The following is a 19,728-nucleotide window of genomic DNA, read 5'->3' as shown; positions in this document are numbered from 1 at the left end:
AGATTTGAGCTTTGTATCATATATATGTAAGTGCAACAGAGTAACATGTTGTTTTTTTATAGACTGGCGAGAACATTTCTTTTTGTGAATTATTTATTAAATTAGAATAATTGAGTTTTGGATTTTTTTTTTAAATAAAGTGGTGTGTTATCTGTAGAAAGTCATGCAGTGCATGTTTTTTGATTGCTAGATGTGAGCTTTATTATTTAGATTATAATGTGGATTTGTTACATTGTATCCATTGTACAATGCAGAGGGGGGTGGAGGTGAGTGGGGCACAGTGCTGGGGTGGATGCTGGCATGTCAGCGGGTACAGCTGGATCTGTTAACAGATCTTCTCCTTTGTGATCACAGATCTGACCTCATTGATCAGCTCAGGCCGCCAGTCAGGAGTCCACACTGCCCCCCACATGCAGTCTACAGCCAGCCAGTTCTTCGCCTCTCTAGAGCCCCTCAGTGATACCCCGACTATCCTGGGGCAACTAAACAGCAACCAGAGGAGCTCAATGCAGCAGCACTTCCAGGACACCTTCCCAGGTACTGTCCCCTCCTGGCCAGTCCATCTATAGATCACAGCTCACACATCTGTAACTCACCCACTGGCTAATGGGCTCTTTAATGGCCCATTGCTGTCATCAAAACAACATCTTTGCAACATCCCCTCTTAACATAATGGCCTTCTATGGGCCGGTGTAGTTCCCCTTTAAACAATGCTAAAAAAAAAGCTATTAATTGCAGAATAAGAATGGAAAAAGCCACCGCAGTATATATTTCTTTATCATGTACAATAAAACATATATAAGAAATATAAAAGACAAACACACATTTTTTTAATAGCATGGTATCCTGACACTACAATTTATTAAATTATAGATAATGATATTATGATTATTATTATATTTAATATTACATTTATTTCTTACTTATTGTTATGATCATTTGGTTGTGTATTATGTAGATGTGTACACATGAAGGCTTGTTTAATAAAATAAACATTTCTTTTACACTAGCTTGTGTTCAAACATTCAGTTGGGTTCAAGTTAATATTCTTTCTTATTTATCGATCCCGATTCAATGGGTTGATTTACTGAAAGCAACTAGAACATCCACTTTGCAAGGAAAGTTGCATTTTGTAAGGGGATTTTCCTCCCAAATTTCCCCTCATATCCAAGCAAATTTTTTTTTTTAAAGTTTTCCTTACATGTGATTAGGTATTCTCTGCAAAGTTAAATTTCACCACAGCTCTGGGAAAAATGTATTTTCAAATTGCAACTTCTCTTTCAAAAGTGAACAACTTATTTGCACTTAATAAATCAGCCCCAGTATTTCATGTTAACAAAACCCATCCTAAAAGTAACTACTTTAATCAATTCACCCAATTGCACACACATTTGGAGTGATTTACTAAAGTAGAAAAGTATGTCATTTAGCTAAGATAATGTGTGTTAACCTTAAATGCCCAAGCACATAAAAAAGCACACATTTACTTTGCATGTTATTGGTTGAAGTTAATAGTGCTTCACAGAAATAACACGATATCCTGCGTATACATTTGGATCGATTTACTGAAAGAGTACAGACTGTTCCCTAAATAAAGTAAAGCTATTGTTCACTTTGAATACCCAATCATCAGAAAGGAAGCAATAAAAAGCAATATTTTGCTCCTGTTTAGGATTGGATGGTTGAAGTGTACAAAGATTCCCTTATTATAAGCTAAGTAAACAACAACTCTTTTTCAGAGTATACATACTCTACCCCTCTACAAAATCAATGACATTGTTTTACTACTATTTTGAACAAAGTAAAATTAAAAGTAGACCATTTATTTACTAAAGGATTTGATGTGGATCCCCTTTAAGGTGAACCTCTGTTTCCTTTGAAGACCCAATCATTTGCAAGAGAAATAATAAACCAGTGTTTTTGCTAGCACGTGATTGGCTGATCCTTTGAACAAAGCTTTATCCTGACTGGTTGATCATGTGAACACAACTTCATCCTATTGTCTAAACTCTGAGAACATTTACTAGGCCAACATTCTCTGTTTCTTAAAGTAAATCAACCCCAGTGGGGTCATTTCACAGTAAGAAGCAATTCTTCTTTAAGCTGGCCACAGAAGGATTGAATTTGGACAGTTCAGTAGGGATCGCCCGAATTTCCATCCACATGTAGCCACTCCTGCTTGACAGATGTTAGTCTAACAATTGCATTTTGGTGAACGGGTATGTTGGAAGTCAGAATACATTTTTTTAGCAGAGACGATTTCTCCATCCACCTCACTTGTGTGCATCGGGGAATCCATTCAATTTATCTATGGCCAGTCTTATGGCCCGTACGCACGATCCGAAAATTGTACGAAAAATACCGCTGTTCGAAGCAATCGTATGATAATCAGATCGTTAGTAAACAGCTTTCGAGAGCCAATTATGACAATTCATCCAATATTATCCGTTTGGACAAGCATGAAATCTTTCCTGTGCGATACCAGATCATAAGATTTCATTTAATCAGTACAGTTGTCGTTCGAAAATACAGTACGAATACACTACAACACATTACATCACTTCCCATTTTTTATTCTGTCGTACGAGAATTCTCATAAATTTAGTGAACACTTCATTTTCGATATGAGACTAACATGCAAAGAAAAATGGACGATCTGTTGTCTGATTTTCGGATTGTGTGTACAGGCCATAAGTCTCTTTTCACCCTCACCCTCACAGCTCAGATCTGCATATGTTTGGCTTAATTGTACAATGATACAAATGTTATGTGTTCACCCACTTTATGAACTTATTTGCTTATCTCTAAAATCAACCATTGCTTATTGTTGTTTCCCACTTAGATGGCATATTAGATTAATTCAGGTTGGTTGATGTGGGGAATAGCTACACTTTTTATGCTTCCCTAACCTTCGTAGAACTACAAGTTTCAGCATTTAGCAGTAGACCCCCCCCCCCCACCTTGGCAGATTGTCATTTTATGATGTTTTCTGTTTCTGACCCTCAGGCCCGTACGCAGTCCTCACCAAGGATACAATGCCTCAGACGTACAAGAGGAAGAGGTCATGGTCAAGGGCTGTCTTCTCCAATCTCCAAAGGAAGGGGCTGGAGAAAAGATTCGAAGTGCAAAAATACGTCACCAAGCCGGACAGGAAGCAGTTGGCAGCCATGTTGGGGCTCACCGATGCCCAGGTAAGATGATGGCACACTCGTGGCAATGTCACAAGGCAAAGTTTCATTGACCTAGCATCACTGTACAAAGCACAACTAAACCAGTAAATCTAAACAATAACTGGGTGACATTTAGGTTGTTAAAGCGTGGTGTATTCTAAACAAGTGCTAGGTTTTATAATATAGTGTTTCATCTTTTTTACTGATCTCCTTCCTTACTATATGCACATCTTTGCTCTGGACTGGCTTCCTGATAGTGACAATGGTCCACATACGCTTGTAGTTTTCACCAGGGGTGTCTGTGAAGGGTGACAACACAGAAGCACAACTGGGAGACAGTTGTCACCCTAAACCAGGAAATTGTTGAATGATCCTCAATTGCAGAGTCACTAGGCAGTAGTTGTTGAAATTAAACTTTTAAAAGATTAACAAAATGTTTTTATAAATTTTATAAAAAAAAAAAAAAAATAGGATGTGTGGTTGTATGACTGAAGTAAAAACAGCATCAACCTATTCACTAAGCTAAGTGAATATTCTATTTTCTAAATGAACAGCCTTTACTTTTGTAGCAAATAGACCCCTAGATGTAGAAAATGATCACATAGCTGTGTTCACCTAAATCATCCAATCAGGTGTAAGGCAAGTTCCTTCGGGGTTGATTTACTAAAACTGGAGAATGCAAAATCTGGTGCAGATGCGCATAAAAACTGCTTCCTTCCTTCCTTCCTTTTTTTTTTTTTTTGTCAAAGCTTAATTTAACAAGCTGTAGTTAGAAGCTGATTGGCTACCATGCACAGCTGCGCTAGATTTTGCACTGTCCAGTTTTAGTAAATCAACCTCAGTTTTTATTTTCATTTCCCTTGAACCTGATTGGATATTTAAAGTATATATTCACTTTGCAACAACTGTTGTAACCTAAAAGGCTGCTGCACTGTGCTGCAAATGAGTGCATTACATATGGTTTCAGGGCAGTCCCACTTTGTTGAATGAGCTGCACTTGGAATTAGTTCCCCATTGTTTAATCACAGTGCACTGTAACTGAGGCAATGGGGTTGTTTTACTAAAGACAAATAGACTGTGCACTTTGGAAAGTGCAGTTGCACTCTGCAAGTGCAGTTGCTGCAGAGTTTAATAAATGCGGTAAAGCTTTACTTTGCAAAGAATGCACAATCACGTGCAAGGAAAAAAAAAACAGCTATTTTGCTTGCACCTGATTGGATTTACTAAGCTCTGGAGCAACTGCTCTTGCGGAGTGCAACTTCAAAGTGCACAGTCTATTTGCCTTTAGGAAATCAACCCCAACGTGAACTTACCACTCGGCATTGTAACTTGTGGCTTGGCAGTTGTGGGGTTAGGGGGGTGATTGGGACAGTAAAAACGAGGATCAACCACCGATTATTTTCTGTCAGCTGTACATGTAAATGAGGCCTAATAGATTTCTTTCATTCAGCCCACAGTCTGAATGAAAGCAATCCAACAGATTTCTTATTTTAAGTTAACAGAGCAGATGAACGAATCTCCCTTTCTAGGCTATTGTATTTTGACAGCGGATGGCGCCTGTTTAGGCTGTCATTATACCCAAACATTGGCTGCATCTGAAAGGCTCCGTTGATAGGCGTCAAATGTTGTTGAATTGAGCAGGACATACATTCCTTGAACATCAGCCGAGCCAACAAGAGTCCTTAGAAATTCGAGCAGTGTATGGCGAGCATAACAGTTGTAATGCGAGCAGTGTATGGCCAAGGTCAGCTCACTAGCAGATTACTCCCCATGTCTCTAATAGTGATGTTCTCTAAAATCATGCTTTCCTCTCCGATTAAACTTTATGCTCCTAAATAACATTAGAAATTATATTTATATATATATATATATATATCTATCTATCTATCTATCTATCTATCTATCTATCTATCTATCTATCTATCTATCTATCTATCTATCTATCTATCTATATATATATATATATATATATATATATATATATATATATATTTATTTCTTTTTTAGTAAATGCTTAAAGGGGATCCCACTATGCTACATATTAATATTTACATACCTAGCCTCAAGTGTTAATTTTAAACAAATTATTACCAGCTTCTACGGAAATACACCACAAAATTGTATATAATGAAGGAAGCATTTTATAACATAGTATAGCATTAATGTATGAATTCTACAGCCTCTGTTTGTGCTGAAAAAACGTCTTCTAATTTTGTTTCCTATTAAAAGTACTAAAAACCCTAATGCTGATAAACTCATAACTTGCAAAGAGTCTTCATTTGCATAATGCTGATATAAGTTCCTTATCTAATGGGATTGCTGTACTAAAAAAGAAAAAAATGTCAATGTAGCAAAGTAAGTGTAGTGTAGAGCTATTACCTTCAATCATCCAATTACATGCAAGTTAAAATCCTGTTGTTTTTTTTTTTTTTTCAAAGTAAGCACAGATGCACTTTATTAACTAAATTAAGTGAATCTGTAATATTTTAGTAAATCAACCCCTCCCTATTTATCCATGCCTTTTCTGGACTGTAAACTTGTAAGAATGAGGGTTTTTTTTTGCAGTAGTTCATGTGACTAACTCCGACATGTTCTACCTTGTACAGTGCTGCAGACAATTTTGGTGCTACAAATAAATGCTTACAGTTATATTTGGAGATGGTAGCTTGTAAATCGATATGTAAACATTTTAAATGTAAAATATAATCTAACATATCCAGCTAGTTAATTACTAAATATATTAAAATGTAGAATTATTTGTACTATAATACATTAATACACTATCTCTTAGCTTTAAAGCTATGTAATATATGTCATTTTATATATTTTTATATGCAGTATAATATCTCCATATTTCTGAGGGTTCCAGTAATTAAAACAGTTCAATATAGGTACAAGCCTAAATATGACCCTATTTATTGGCATTTTCCCCCACTGTTTGCAGTAGTTATAAATATATATTATAAAATGTAATGTCCTGGGTGTAGAGGGCAAATGCCACTATTTGCAAATCTGCAGGGTGACAACTGTCTGGTAAATGTGTGGAGTGACAAGAGAGATTGAGCATCAAAGTCTCTCCACGGGAATCCACACTGAAAAAAAAAGATAATATCAGTGGCACTAATTTAATAAAGTAGTAAAGACTGTTTTCTTTGTAAAATGAATGTTCACCAAAGTTAGTTAATAAGGTGAACCTAAACTATTCAACCATGGGAAGTGAAATGAACAAAAGAGATTTTTTTTCCCTGCATGATTAAATGGTTGACTTTAAACCAACTGAATTTACTTAGCAAACTGACCATCATCTAGCCATTTAGTAAATCAACTTCTTACATTTGCTGTTTAAAACAATAACTGTTAAAAGTGACCGGTTAATATATCAACCATTTGACACTTTATGACTATGGCCCATATATTTGCACGTTTGCTTCTGATACAGAATTATGAAATAAATATATGTTATTATGAGCAGCTAAAGCCCAGTAATTTATATATTGATAACAATTGTCCTTCTAACTTCTTATCAATACAATTAGTCACACATAAATCGCATAGTAGTTGATTTATTAGAGGACCAAAGAATTTTGGGGTGAAGCTAAGTAATCATTTTCTATTCAAGGAATATCAAATCATGTCCAAGAATAAAAAATGATAGGATAATTAAAATAAGCATAGCTTCTCCAAGCTGAGGGAAAATTTATTTTGCAATGTGAGCTCACTCCTTTTGTATATCAACCACATAAACACATTTATGGACTTCTCTGAAATGACTTTTCTCAAACTCAGAAAAGCAGTTAAGAGTGCAAAAAAAAGAACCACTTTTTGTCCTCTAAAGACTGTTACAGGAAAATAGAGCGATTTTTGTTCTATTGCACATTGCGAAATGCAGGATTGAGGGGAAGTGAAAATCAGTTTTTCTCTTGTTTAAACGGATTTATGAAACGTAAGGATGAATAAGGCTATAGATTGTGCCTCTTTATGTATTGTGGTTGAGATGAAGCAATAATCTGGTTTGCTGCAGAAAATGATTTGGATGTTTCAGACAAAAAAAATAATGCTTTTGTGTTGCTCAACATGATGAGAAACCATAATACAGGGAGAAAAAAGGGGAACCAGTGTCCCCCCCCCCTCCCTCTATAAAATCCAAACTTCTGCTTTATTCTTTCTTGTTTTTAGCTTAGAATCACCCTCTTAATAGTGGACAAGCTAAACAACCCTTTGTAGAACAGTTTGTACCTAACATGGATACATTCATACCTCCATAGAATATACTCTGTTACACCTTTAACAAATGCTACATCACACTATGCGTTTAAACAAGCAGCAATTTTGCTATTTATTCACTATCAGCCAGATTTTGCAAACAATAAATCACTTTTTTTTTCACTTTTTTTTTTGCACATAATAAAACTTTCTAAAACATACTGCATTTTCCCAAAGCCAATTAGGCCTTTCCCCTCCTGCACGGTTGTCAAATTTTAGCAAGCTGCTGTTTCCATGCAGCTTCTGCATCTGCATCCACCTCTTAAGGCTGCCTGCGTGTAGCTCGGGTGGATGCAGATGCCAAAAACAAAGGACTTAGAATGCACTATTTAATTATATTGCACCTTCATACAGTATAAACTGGCAGCTCTCTCAGCAATTTTGCTTTTTTTTTTTGTCTTAAACCAATTGACCAGCCCAAAGGTTCAGGTGGCATACAGAATGCCTTTGACCATCCCCTATTAGCTGTAGCTAAACATTGGTTTGCCTGAAACCTACAACCATCACATGGTGGAGTGGTGCCTTCCCCATGGAACCCTCCATTTTCAGCATGGGCTTGGGACCGGCCATGGCGGAGTTAGCAATATTGCTATTAAATGCAGAGATTCCAATTTTATATTCTAGCATAAAGTCTAATTTTTACATTCACAACTATATTCTCAAGCATCCAGTTCCAATATCAGGCTACAGTTTTGGAAAGCTTTACCATGATCCCATGATGGTGTGCAGCAGGCAGAGTATGCTCAACAGCCTGACAGGACCCGCTTCTGGGTCTCATTAGCTCCACCGAGTGTTCCTCCTCCAAACTGCTCCTCCTTCCACTGATGCTTTATTCCGTTCTAGCAGCCTAAACCTGCCCATACACTATGCAAATTTTAAACAGGTCCTGATGAACCAACCAAAAGTGTTCCTGTCACCACTCTCCAACCTGATGTCCTTTGGTGGCCACTGATGCCAGCTGTCAAAACGCAATAGCCTTAGTGGGAGAGTCATGTATTTGGGCTGTATAGTGTGGATGGAGGAATCTGTTAGATTTTTTCTCAACAGCTTAATGAGCAGCTTAACAGAAAATAGTCAAGTTTTAATAGCTGTAAAGTAAATGCTAGATCAAGTAATCATGCAGCAATAGCTGCTGGATCAAGCAGTCAAGCTACATAAGTTTTGCAGTAAAAGCTGACCTTAGCATGCCTACCTCTTTATACTACATAAAAGGTCCAGTATAGTTAAATATTGCAATTATAAATATAAGGGGAAATGATAAAGATCTTGCTGGTATGGTTAGTTTGTTTTAGTGTATGTAAAAATAATTATTTATTTATTTTTTGAAAAATCTGCCTGGAATTAAATAAATACATTTGAATGCATGGTGTGATATAGTGATTGCTAGAGGTGTGACAGCGCATATTTTATGGCGATTTATTGTAAAACCTTATTCACACAAGGCCAATTGAACCATGCCCCATACAAAGCCATGTTTACTGGCACGGGTATGCACAGGTTTTGTGTGCAACTAAAGATGAATTCCACTTTTTGGAAAAAACAATTCCCACTGGGTGACCTACCTTTCTGTTGCTCTAAAGAAATAGCTGTTTCTTTCACTGGGCTGATTGCAGACTGAATCTGAAGGGGAGGGTCTGGTTCATTATAATCACCCGGTGCACTGGTGTTCTGATGAGAAAAAATGGAACCCTTGGGGAGCATCTCACCAAAATTTCCTATTGCAGGAAGGTGCCCAAAATTTAGTTTATATTTTAGAACAGACTTCTGGAAAAATCCGTGAGCAAATCACACAAGCAGGAAATTAAATTTATGGGGGCGTTGTGTACACCAGCGGTTGCCATAGTGCATTTAGTTTAACAGAAAATTACAGCAGCTGCAGATAGAATCAGAAAAGTAATTTTTATTAGCATTAAATTACAACATGGCTTGTGTAGCAATTAAAGATGCAATATTATTATTATTATTATTATTTGTTATACTTTTTTTCCAATGCAAGTGGAGTTACCCTTTAAAGATGTGTGAATTAAAACAAAGCTGCGTTCATTGTGTCTTTTATGTCTCAGCTTTTAGATGGTTTTAGAAGTGTTGACCACCTCTGGCTGCTTCATAGGATCAGGCGTCTTTAGGCAAGCGTAGATTTCATATCTGTATTTGCAGAGAAGACTTCCCAGCAAGTGCAGAGTTATTTATAAACCCGATGTCATTATTGGCTTCTCGTGGGGACAATATTGGTCTGTTTAGGACTGAAGTAGCCCCAGTTGGGCTGAGTTTATCTGTGTGTGCAGCAGTGTGGCTGGGAGATTGTTATCAGCCCCTGGTTAGAACAATGACACACCGCAAGCTGCCAGCATTGTGTGCTGCGTATTTTATGTCCATGTCCTGTTTTCACTTGATATAAAACACCTGCTGAACTGAAGTGACATTGCTTGCTGTACTCTCCTGTACATAGATTGCTAGCTCTAGGGGGCAGTACAGCAGTGAGGACCTAAGCTGCATACTATATTCAATTTATTATGATGCTCCCAAGTCTTTTCCTGTGATGCATGTAGTCCTAAATCACTTACTGCTCACTCCCAGCACAGTGGCCGAGCTGTCATAGACATCTCCTGGTCTCCAGTCTGAATCAGGAGGTGACAGGGCTAGCTCCCTGTGAAAGCCAATCACAGTGGACATGGGACCAGGCAGCCCTGTTATTTTTTTTTTTTTTTCTGTGAACAAAAAGGACCAGGCAGAGACACTTGGGATGGGCAGGAAGGGGTTAAAGTAATTTCTAAAGTAATTTTCAGTAGATTTAAATTTCACATAAATTTAATACCTATGGTCTATATCATGAAGGTCCTTGTCCAGACTAGGGTTGCCACCTGTCCATGATTCACCCAGACAGTCTGGGTTTTGAAACCTGGACACATTATTCAGACCAAACTGTGGCTCCCCATGATCCAAGGGGCCCATGTGGCCTCCCTTTCATACCTGGAGAGAAGGGGTGGCATTTATTAGAACTGATCTGCTGTATTCTGCTCCTGCAGCATCTAAAAAAAAAAAAAATAATATATATATATATATATATATATATATATATATATATATATATATATATATATATATATATATATATATATATATATAAAACCTCTGAGCCCCAACAAACCAGCATCATCAAATTATCCCCAGTCACTGACATCTCCACATACAAAAGGAGTAACTTTCCAATCTTGCAAGGCTACTGAGACCTGATTTAAATGAGTAAAAATGGGGATTTAGTCACCCCATATGGCCATATCGTGCTTAAGCCCACCACTGCATCAAAGTACCCCATTATCAGTGGGCCCTACACTATCCATAAAATGAAGGATAAATCTCACTTCTCTTATGGTTAAGAGTACTTTGACGCAGTGGTGGGCTTAAGCAGAATTTGGCCATATGGTGTGACCAAATCCCCATTTTTACTCATTTAGATCAGGTCTCAGTAGCCTTGTAAGATCGGAAAGTTACTCCTTTTTATGTGTGCGCTATCCTCTGTGGCTATATATGTATATTGGTCTTTATAGCAGCACCAGCTTTAGAAATGCATGTTTAGGGTGTGCCCCCCCCAACCATATATATATATATATATATATATATATATATACTTTTTTTTTTGTTTTTTTTGTATATACTGTTATTATACTATTGAATTTGGGTAGAGCGGGGTCAACCCAGCATCCCATGACCACAGACCATGTATCAATGGGTTCCTCTGCTACTGCTGTGATGACACCACTGTTTGTACCATATGCACTAACCCCCTCTTTCTTTTTCCAGGTCAAAGTCTGGTTTCAGAACAGGCGCATGAAGTGGAGACACTCCAAAGAGGCGCAAGCACAGAAGGACAAAGAGAAAGAAGAGTCAGAAAAGACTGAGGTCCCGTGCTCCGCAGAGGGGGACATGGACAGAAGCAGCAGCCCATACAGGACAGAGGGGGACAGTGACAGTAGTGACTCTGAATTGCTGGACTTGATGGCTAGTGACAATGAACGGACTGAGGTCACCTCTGAGCCCCAACAAACCAGCGTCATTAAATTATCCCCAGCCACTGACATCTCCACACCACAAGTCACCCCTTGTTCAGAGCCCCCCAGATCACAGAGCCCCCCTCTGCATTAATTCAGAGGACCCTGGATGACAGACTGGTGTGCTGGATATTGGTCGTCCTCCTCTCTGGATACTTCATTTAGGACACACTGTGAAAATATTTTCTGGGCGGATTGCCTTGTATGGACGATTGTACCACTGGGAACATTTAGAGGAGAGTGTACAACTGGGCAGATCATTGCATAAATCCTCTGCTTAAAGGGCCACTAAACATAAGTCACAAGTTTGGTAATTTAAAACAGTTTTAATAACATTTGCTGACAAACGTGCAATTATCAGGCTATGAAGAGGACAAATCACAGAAATATTTAAAGTTGAACTCCAGGCCAATATAAAGGACACAAATAATGTAACTCTAATTTATCAATAAATATTATTATTTTTCTTTCTATGTAAGTAGTGTAAGAACCTGAATCTGGTTTTGTATCAACTTAATGCAGTCCCTGTACAGTGGAGCTCAGAGTGATAGAGGGTGAAGCAGCACAAGGAGCCAATCAGTTGTGCTGCAGTGCTCATGTGCTTACAAGGAACATGCTGATAGGTGAAGCAAGCAAAGTGACAGAGAGATAAGCTCATAAGTCTGATGTTTCTCCTTTTATGACGTGTAAGTGTTTCTTAAAGTGGAACTAAAGGTGCAGCTCATTGTGAACAGGTAGTTAAATGTATTTTATTTCAGAAAATACATGCATTATGGAGCTGCCTGTTCACAGCTTTTTCAACTTTAGTTCCACTTTAACTGTTGCATAGAAAAATCAGGTGTCCTTCCCTGCCAGACAGGGCTATGCTATGTGTTATAGCTGTGTAAATCTCAGATATGGATGGACAGAAATACAAATCCTTTGGCAGGTAAAGCTTTCATATATGAATTTCATGTATGTATCTAGCTATTTGTTTGGAGTTCAGTTTTAAAGCTATGCTGCAGTCAAAACTGGAACTTAAACCTTTAAATCAGTGTACCGGTAGTGTACCCCAGTTTTATGTTGGTAATCCCGGAACCCCAGCTTGTCATGGAGAGGAGGCATTCTTAAGCATGCTCACTGCAGGCTTATTGTTGTATCTCCCCTATAGAAAGGATACGTAAAAAAGTAAATGTTAGCACTAGGAAGTTTGTCACAGTCACCAGATTCAATGCTGCCTTGATGATACAGAAAGTAGAGAAACACAGAAGGATATACTACACAGGCTTCAGTTAGTACAACCTTACACTGACCTTGTGAGGTGCTCTCTGGAAACTGGTTGCGGCGGACAGATTCAAAAACTTACTGGTTTCAGAAGTTGCCTGGATATGCTGTTTAGAAACTTGGTGCAGCATGGAGTGAAAGTTTCCAAAAATGAGTTGCTGTTCTGTTTGGTAATACTTTACAGTGGTGGTTGTCAATTTCGAAGGTATAGGGGGCCTCCCTGAGCTGCAGCTCCTGACATCACCAAAGAGCCATACATAATGTTCAATATGTGTAATGCTAGACAGGAGTTTCAGAGACTGCAGACATACTAGAGCAAATAATGGTCAAAAACTTGGGACCAGCCACCAGTTTGGTTGGAGACATGCAGCAGGAGATAGTTACAGACTGGGGGCATATTTCATGGGACTAGTATAGATACTGCTATGACCCATTTACATATCAATGCTCCCTCCATTTACATATCAATGCTCCCTCTTCCACTACTGACTGCTAGGTTCCAAGGGCAGCACAGCATGTATCAAACAGTCACATGTGGCCCCAGGGTTTGAGGTTGGGCAACAAAGCTTTACAAGAATATGGTTAACTGTAATTTTAAATATCCTCTAATGCAGAGGTAGGCAACCTCGACACTCTAGCTATGGTGAAACTACAAATCCCTTCATACCCCTGGCCCTGGGAGTCATGCTTGTGGCATGTCTTGCAAGTCAGAAACTTGCAATGTCTTGTGGGAGATGTAGATCCACCACAGCAGTAGACCTTTGGTTGCCTACCCCTGGTCCCATAAATTGGGTGTTTTTGTGGTCATACATTAGAATGTGTCTCTCCAAAAGCAACAGAACGCGAGGAGTCACCTTATGTTTTCTTGAACAGCACCCCACTGAAACTTAAAGCAAACTTACCCCCCACCCCCAACCCCCAGAACCCTAGATTAGCAGGCTGCAAGACAATGTTACATAAATAGTGAGTCTAGGACAGTGATGGCGAACCTTGGCACCCCAGATGTTTTGGAACTACATTTCCCATGATGCTCATGCGCTCTGCAGTGTAGTTGAGCTTTATAGGAAATGTAGTTCCAAAACATCTGGAGTGCCAAGGTTTGCCATCACTGGTCTAGAATGTGGTGGCCCAAGGGAGCCCAAGGGTTACAGATGCAAAGAACCTGCTAATGACTCATAGGGCAGCTTGGGGTGTTCACCAGAAAAGAAACGAGGGAGGGGGTAGGGCCATTATACTGTAGTAATTGGCCCAAATATGGTGATTAACTCGAAAGGTTTATTAAAGGACAAAAAGCTGAATGACGTAAGTCTGTCGAGGCTACGGTCACCCAATGGAATAGAGACATGCAACCCTTGTCCCAGGCAGTATTAAAAAAGGTTGCTTCCCTTTTACGTTGATCCTTCATTGTATGTTTAGTGGTCTTTTAACTCAGCAACGCTAATTCCTGCATGCACCATCAATTTGCCATGTACAAGTGCTTCCTGACTTGTGCCACAAATAATTTACTCAATGCACAGAATTGGACTTTTTCTTTTGTACATATTGTGAAAGTTTTATGTGCAAAAATATGTAGCATCATGCAGTAGCACACAAAAAATAATAAATGAATAATTAAATTGAATATTATACCTGTAACAATGTTTACAATGATTTGTCATGCAGTGGGGCACCGTGTATTACTAATTTTAAGGATGTAGTATTACAGCTGAAGTGAAGGCCACATTTTTGGTACTGTAATAACAGAAAACTCTTTTCAATTGAACTGATGGCTAAGAAAAATGGCTAATCCAGCGAAAGCTGGATTTTGAAAAGAATTTCAGAAACATTTACTGGGTTTTCACAATTATGGCAAACTCAATTACTTAATCCTAATATTTAAGTAGATATTTTTAGAGAGGCCTAGATGCAAAACTCTCATTCAAAAAAAAAAAAAAATAAATAGAAAATTAAATTTTTGATGTCCTTACTCGCACCATGTACACAATCAATTATGAAACAAAAAATATTCCCTCTTCTGTGCTTTTATCCAGATTTGTAAATAATACCCCAATAAAACATTTTCTATATTTATAAATTGAACAATAAATAGAAGTAATATTACAATTGTACTGTAATATTATTAGGATTTATTGTACAAAATATTCATTTAAGGTATTAGCCCTTGCTGCATTCTTCTAAAAAAAAAAAATTAGAGGGTAGTGAGCAGCTCAAATTTTAATGGTAAAATTGCACTTTTTTAAATGCGATCTTTCATATTGCTATAAATTTCTGTGGCCCTATTAAAGCAGAAAGGGACAAAACTGGTTGTCAAAACATGTTTTTTTTCTTGTGCCAAATGGATGGTTGCCAATTATCTTCAGTAAAAAAAGGAATGATGGTGCTAAATATAACCGTTGTCAGCGAAATGTTGGACTTTGAGCTGTAGATTTGCAGACGTTGTGGCTCTCCAGTTGCCATTGAGGTGCTTGTCCTCTGTAGCTCCAGGCAAGTTAAGTTCCACAGCAATATCAGACATAGAGGGAGCTTACTAAGTTTGCTGTGGAGAACTCAGCCGTAGGAGTGGATCGGGTTGTCTGACTCGCAGATGGATCTTCTCGCTAGTGCTGCAGCCAGTTAAAATAATCCAAAAATGATTCAGTTGATGCATGGTGTGTTTCCACTTTTAATTGTTCCCAGTGTGTGGCATGTGCCTTCTGTATAATGTGAAACTGCTTAGACTGTTTTGTGTATATCCCCTCGAAACATGCACTGAAAATACTGTAAATAAAAGATTTATTATGGTTTTTGAACATGTGCATCTAATATTATTATTACAGCAGAATTATGAATTTACTATCATCATATAATACGTTGAATTCGTTGAATAAAAGTAAGAGCCCGGATTAAGATAACAATGCCGGTCGCTTATCTGGCAACCTCACCTATGCCTGTGGATCGGTGATGTCATCAGGTCCTAAAAATAATGGATGGATCAGGGCATAGACATCTATGCCCTGATCCATCCATTATTTTTAGGGTACGTTTAAATGGCCACCAGGATCACGACTAAATTAAGCAAGCTGGCATACTGCACATGATTATGCCCTATCATTTTACACATTTAAGAAATTACTTATGTCATCAGGTCTAAAGATGATGTCATTGCTACTATCCCGAACAGGTAAAATAATTTATCTTAAATTCTATATTTGCCCCACATAAAACGTAAAGTAGAATTCCAGCCAAAACTAAGAAAAAATTCACAACATCAACTCAAAGCTCATTGCCCTCCTCCAGACCCTGCTTCTTCTCCTATGACTATGATGTATTTCACCCCAGCTGGGGCTTAATCATGTCAATGTTAAGTCTTCCATAGTACAATAAAGTTTTGGAAGAAAAGCAAAAAACAAGCAAAAAAAAAAAAAAAAAAAAAAAATATGGCGGATGTGCAGCTTGGTCTATTTACAGTTGGCAAGTTGTAGAATGAGGCATAGAAACATAGAAACATAGAATGTGTCGGCAGATAAGAACCATTTGGCCCATCTAGTCTGCCCAATATATCCTCTATATTTAGTACCTGTGGTTGGTAAAGGTGAGCCAGAAGACTGCCCAGGGTGGTATCTTGTATCTGTATTGATTTTGGTCATTTACATACACCTATTGTTTTTTTTTAGCTTTAATTAGATTGGAAAGGTACAATTACCATTAGATTTACCAAAATCATGTAATATGAGGGCCTACCTAAACAAACCATTCCATTTGTGTTCTGTCAGACCAAACCCCGTACTACATAGTTGTTGGTAGATCTAAAGGAGATTGTACAATCAAACTGTAGGTGTTCATTGCTAAGGGGAAGAACTTCTGTTACTTTCTTTCTCCATCATTGGGACAGGGAATCAGGAGAAATTTCTGCTGTGAAAACAAACAGCAAACAAACAGCAATAAAATCAGCCTTTTTAACCACTTCAGCTCCTGAAGATTTTACCCCCCTAATGACCAGACCATTTTTTTGCTATTCAGCACTGTGCTACTTTAACTGTTAATTGCCTCATGCAACGCTGTACCCAAACAAAATTTATATCCTTTTTTCCCCCACAAAAATAGAGATTTCTTTTGGTGGTATTTATTCACCACTGGGTTTTTTATTTTTTTGGAATATAAACAAAAAAATAAGTGACATTTTGAAATAAGCCCAATATTTTTTACTTTCTGCTATAAAACATATTCAATAAAAGTTCTTCAATAAACTTTGGACAAAATATATTCTGCTACATGTATTTGATAAAAAAAATCCCAATACGTGTATATTGATTGGTTTGCGTGAATGGTATAGCACCTACAAACTATGGTATATCTACTGGAATTTTTATTTATATTTTTTATACTACTAATAGCGGTGATCAAAGACTTATAATGAGCCTCTGATGTGGTGGACAATCTGATGCTAACTGGTGCTGGGGGAACTGACTAACTGCCACTGACATCACCAGTGACATTATTACAGTGATCAGTGCTAATAATATACACTGTCACTGTACTAATGTACACTGGCTGGGAATGGGTTACCATCTAGGGCAATAAAGTGGTTGAATATATGCAAATAAGTGGTTGAAGTATGTGTAATGTGTGTACAGTGTGTTGCTTTTACTAAGAGATCTCCTCATTCCTGCAAACTGACAGATCGCTACCTCTGTACAGAGCTCTTTGCTGTGTACCAACACAGAGCTCTTTGCTGTGATTGCACACAGTTGATCAGCAGGTCCTGGCCATGAATCATTGTCCGAGACTTGCTGACAGGTTCCTGCTGTGTGCGATCACAGTGGGTGCCAGGCAGTGGGCGTGCATGCGAGCACCCGAAACCCAGAAGTAGGCAGCAACGTACAGGTAAGTTGCTTTGCCTACAGCGGCTGCCCGTCTGCAGTACATTGCAGGTGGGTGGTTGCTAAGTGGTTATAATAGAGAAAATAGGAAGAGGTTAGAACCTATGTCAGTTAAAGTCTCTGTCACCTTTGGATTGATTTTCCTTCCCTTCCTGTCCTGGGGAAATTCTGTAGGAGGATTGCTTCTCAGTTTTCATCTATATGTATGGGCCTACCCTTGCCAATTACAACTTTGCCCTTCAAACCCCTATTGAAAAAAGTGCACGGAATTTGTCTATATCTATATACAGTACTGTGCAAAAGTTTTAGGAAGGTGTGAAAAAATGATGTCCAAAATGCTGAAAAATACAGGAAGATACTTATCCATCATCAAACGGTCAAGAGGGAAAAGAACCGCTCAAGTGAGGGGATAGTTCCAAACACATCCAACCCAGGTGCAGGCACGGATCCGCAGTCCTGATAGCAGCAAATGGAAGAGCACAAAAAGCCGCACAACTGGTTGAAGATGCAAAAAGTTAAAATCCAAATTTATTTTGCAGGCAAAAAGATAAAATCATCCAAGATGAAACCAAAACAGTCGGAGACATGGGGGGGAAAAGGGGAGCACGGCGGTTGACGCGTTTCACGTTTGGTTACGACTAAGCGGAAGACTCCGTGAAACGCGTCAACCGCCGTGCTCCCCTTTTCCCCCCCATGTCTCCGACTGTTTTGGTTTCATCTTGGATGATTTTATCTTTTTGCCTGCAAAATAAATTTGGATTTTAACTTTTTGCATCTTCAACCAGTTGTGCGGCTTTTTGTGCTCTTCCATTTGCTACTTATCCATCATGCCATACAATCAGGGAGGCATGTGATTGGCCCCAAATTTATTCTGCAGCAGTACAATGACTGCAAACATACAGTCAATGTCATTAAGAACTATCTTCAGCGAAAAGAAGAACAATGAGTCCTAAAAATGATGGTTTGGCCCCTACAGAACCCTAATCTCAACATCATTGAGTCCTGTGTAAAGAATGCATACCACACGGAGCCCAAGGATGAGGTATACAGTGTAGTATGTATTTACTAAAATGAGATTATCTTTAAAACAAACATGCTTTAGGATTGCACGTGGAAACAAACACAGCAAAAGCGTCTGGCTTACTAAGATGGCCGCCGATCCGGAACCCAGAAGCACATAAGGCACGTAATGCTCCACCCAACGCGTTTCGTGTACATGCACGTCCTCAGGGGATCTGCCTGGTCTGGATTGAGGATCCAGGTGTGGAGGCTTTATGAGGTTGATGTGATATGATATGTTAATACCTATTAGCTTTCCGGTGAGTGCATAGTGGTGGAGGATTTACACACTGGATACACAACATATTACCTACTGCACTGAGAATTACTATTATTGGAGGTTTTAAGTGGATGCCGATTGATTTTTGGGACATTTATTGGACTTTCTATATGTTTAATAGCACTGGCACATTATGGTCTCTTTAGTGGCACTTCTATAAGGTCGTCTATATATAAATATAAAATTGATATATTTTTTATTATGTATGTATAAATATTTATGCACTTTTGATTGTATGTGTTCTTGATACGCTAGATGTTTATAACCTTATGAATTTTTTTGATGCACTTTTTTTAAACGTTGCACCTTTTTAGTTCTCCAAGTTGTTTGGAAGAACCTACCTACGAAGTTCCTTCAAAAACTGTGTGCAAGTGTTCATAGAAGAATTGATGCTGTTGTGAAGGCAAAGGATGGTCGCAACAAATATTGGTTTAATGTGGATTCTATTATTTCCTTTTTTTTAAACACAGTTTATTAATTGATAAAAAAAAAAAACTATTAACACTTCTATTTCTGAAAATATTCTTAATTTACAACTTTTTTTTCGCACCTGCCTAAAACTTTTGCCCAGTACTGTAGATAGATAGATAGATAGATAGATAGATAGATAGATAGATAGATAGATAGATAGATAGATAGATAGATAGATAGATAGATAGATAGATAGATAGATAGATAGAGAAATAGATAGATTTACAGTATTATTGGGAGTCAGTGTTTTGGTGAGTGTTTAGTGGCTCTTTATCAATCAACAGGTAATATAATGTGTTATATTTCTGTATGTT

The 19,728-nt window shown here is 38.1% G+C and overlaps 1 protein-coding gene across 1 annotated transcript in view; it reads left to right on the top strand.

Moving 5' to 3' along the window:
* The window catches only part of HLX (H2.0 like homeobox), a 15,186-nt gene extending 3,279 nt beyond the window's left edge, over positions 1–11,907 (top strand). Inside the window, 4 exon segments of the mRNA XM_082252412.1 lie at positions 355–537; positions 3,007–3,191; positions 11,235–11,541; positions 11,544–11,907. Coding sequence (XP_082108538.1) covers positions 355–537; positions 3,007–3,191; positions 11,235–11,541; positions 11,544–11,647 — 779 coding nt within the window. The 3' untranslated portion in view covers positions 11,648–11,907.
* The last annotated feature ends 7,821 nt before the right edge of the window (positions 11,908–19,728 follow it).

Source organism: Pelophylax lessonae, assembly GCF_965119305.1.
Source record: "Pelophylax lessonae genome assembly, chromosome: 3".
In the NCBI taxonomy this organism is placed as follows: Eukaryota; Metazoa; Chordata; class Amphibia; order Anura; family Ranidae; genus Pelophylax; species Pelophylax lessonae.
This window is presented reverse-complemented; position numbering and strand designations above follow the sequence as displayed.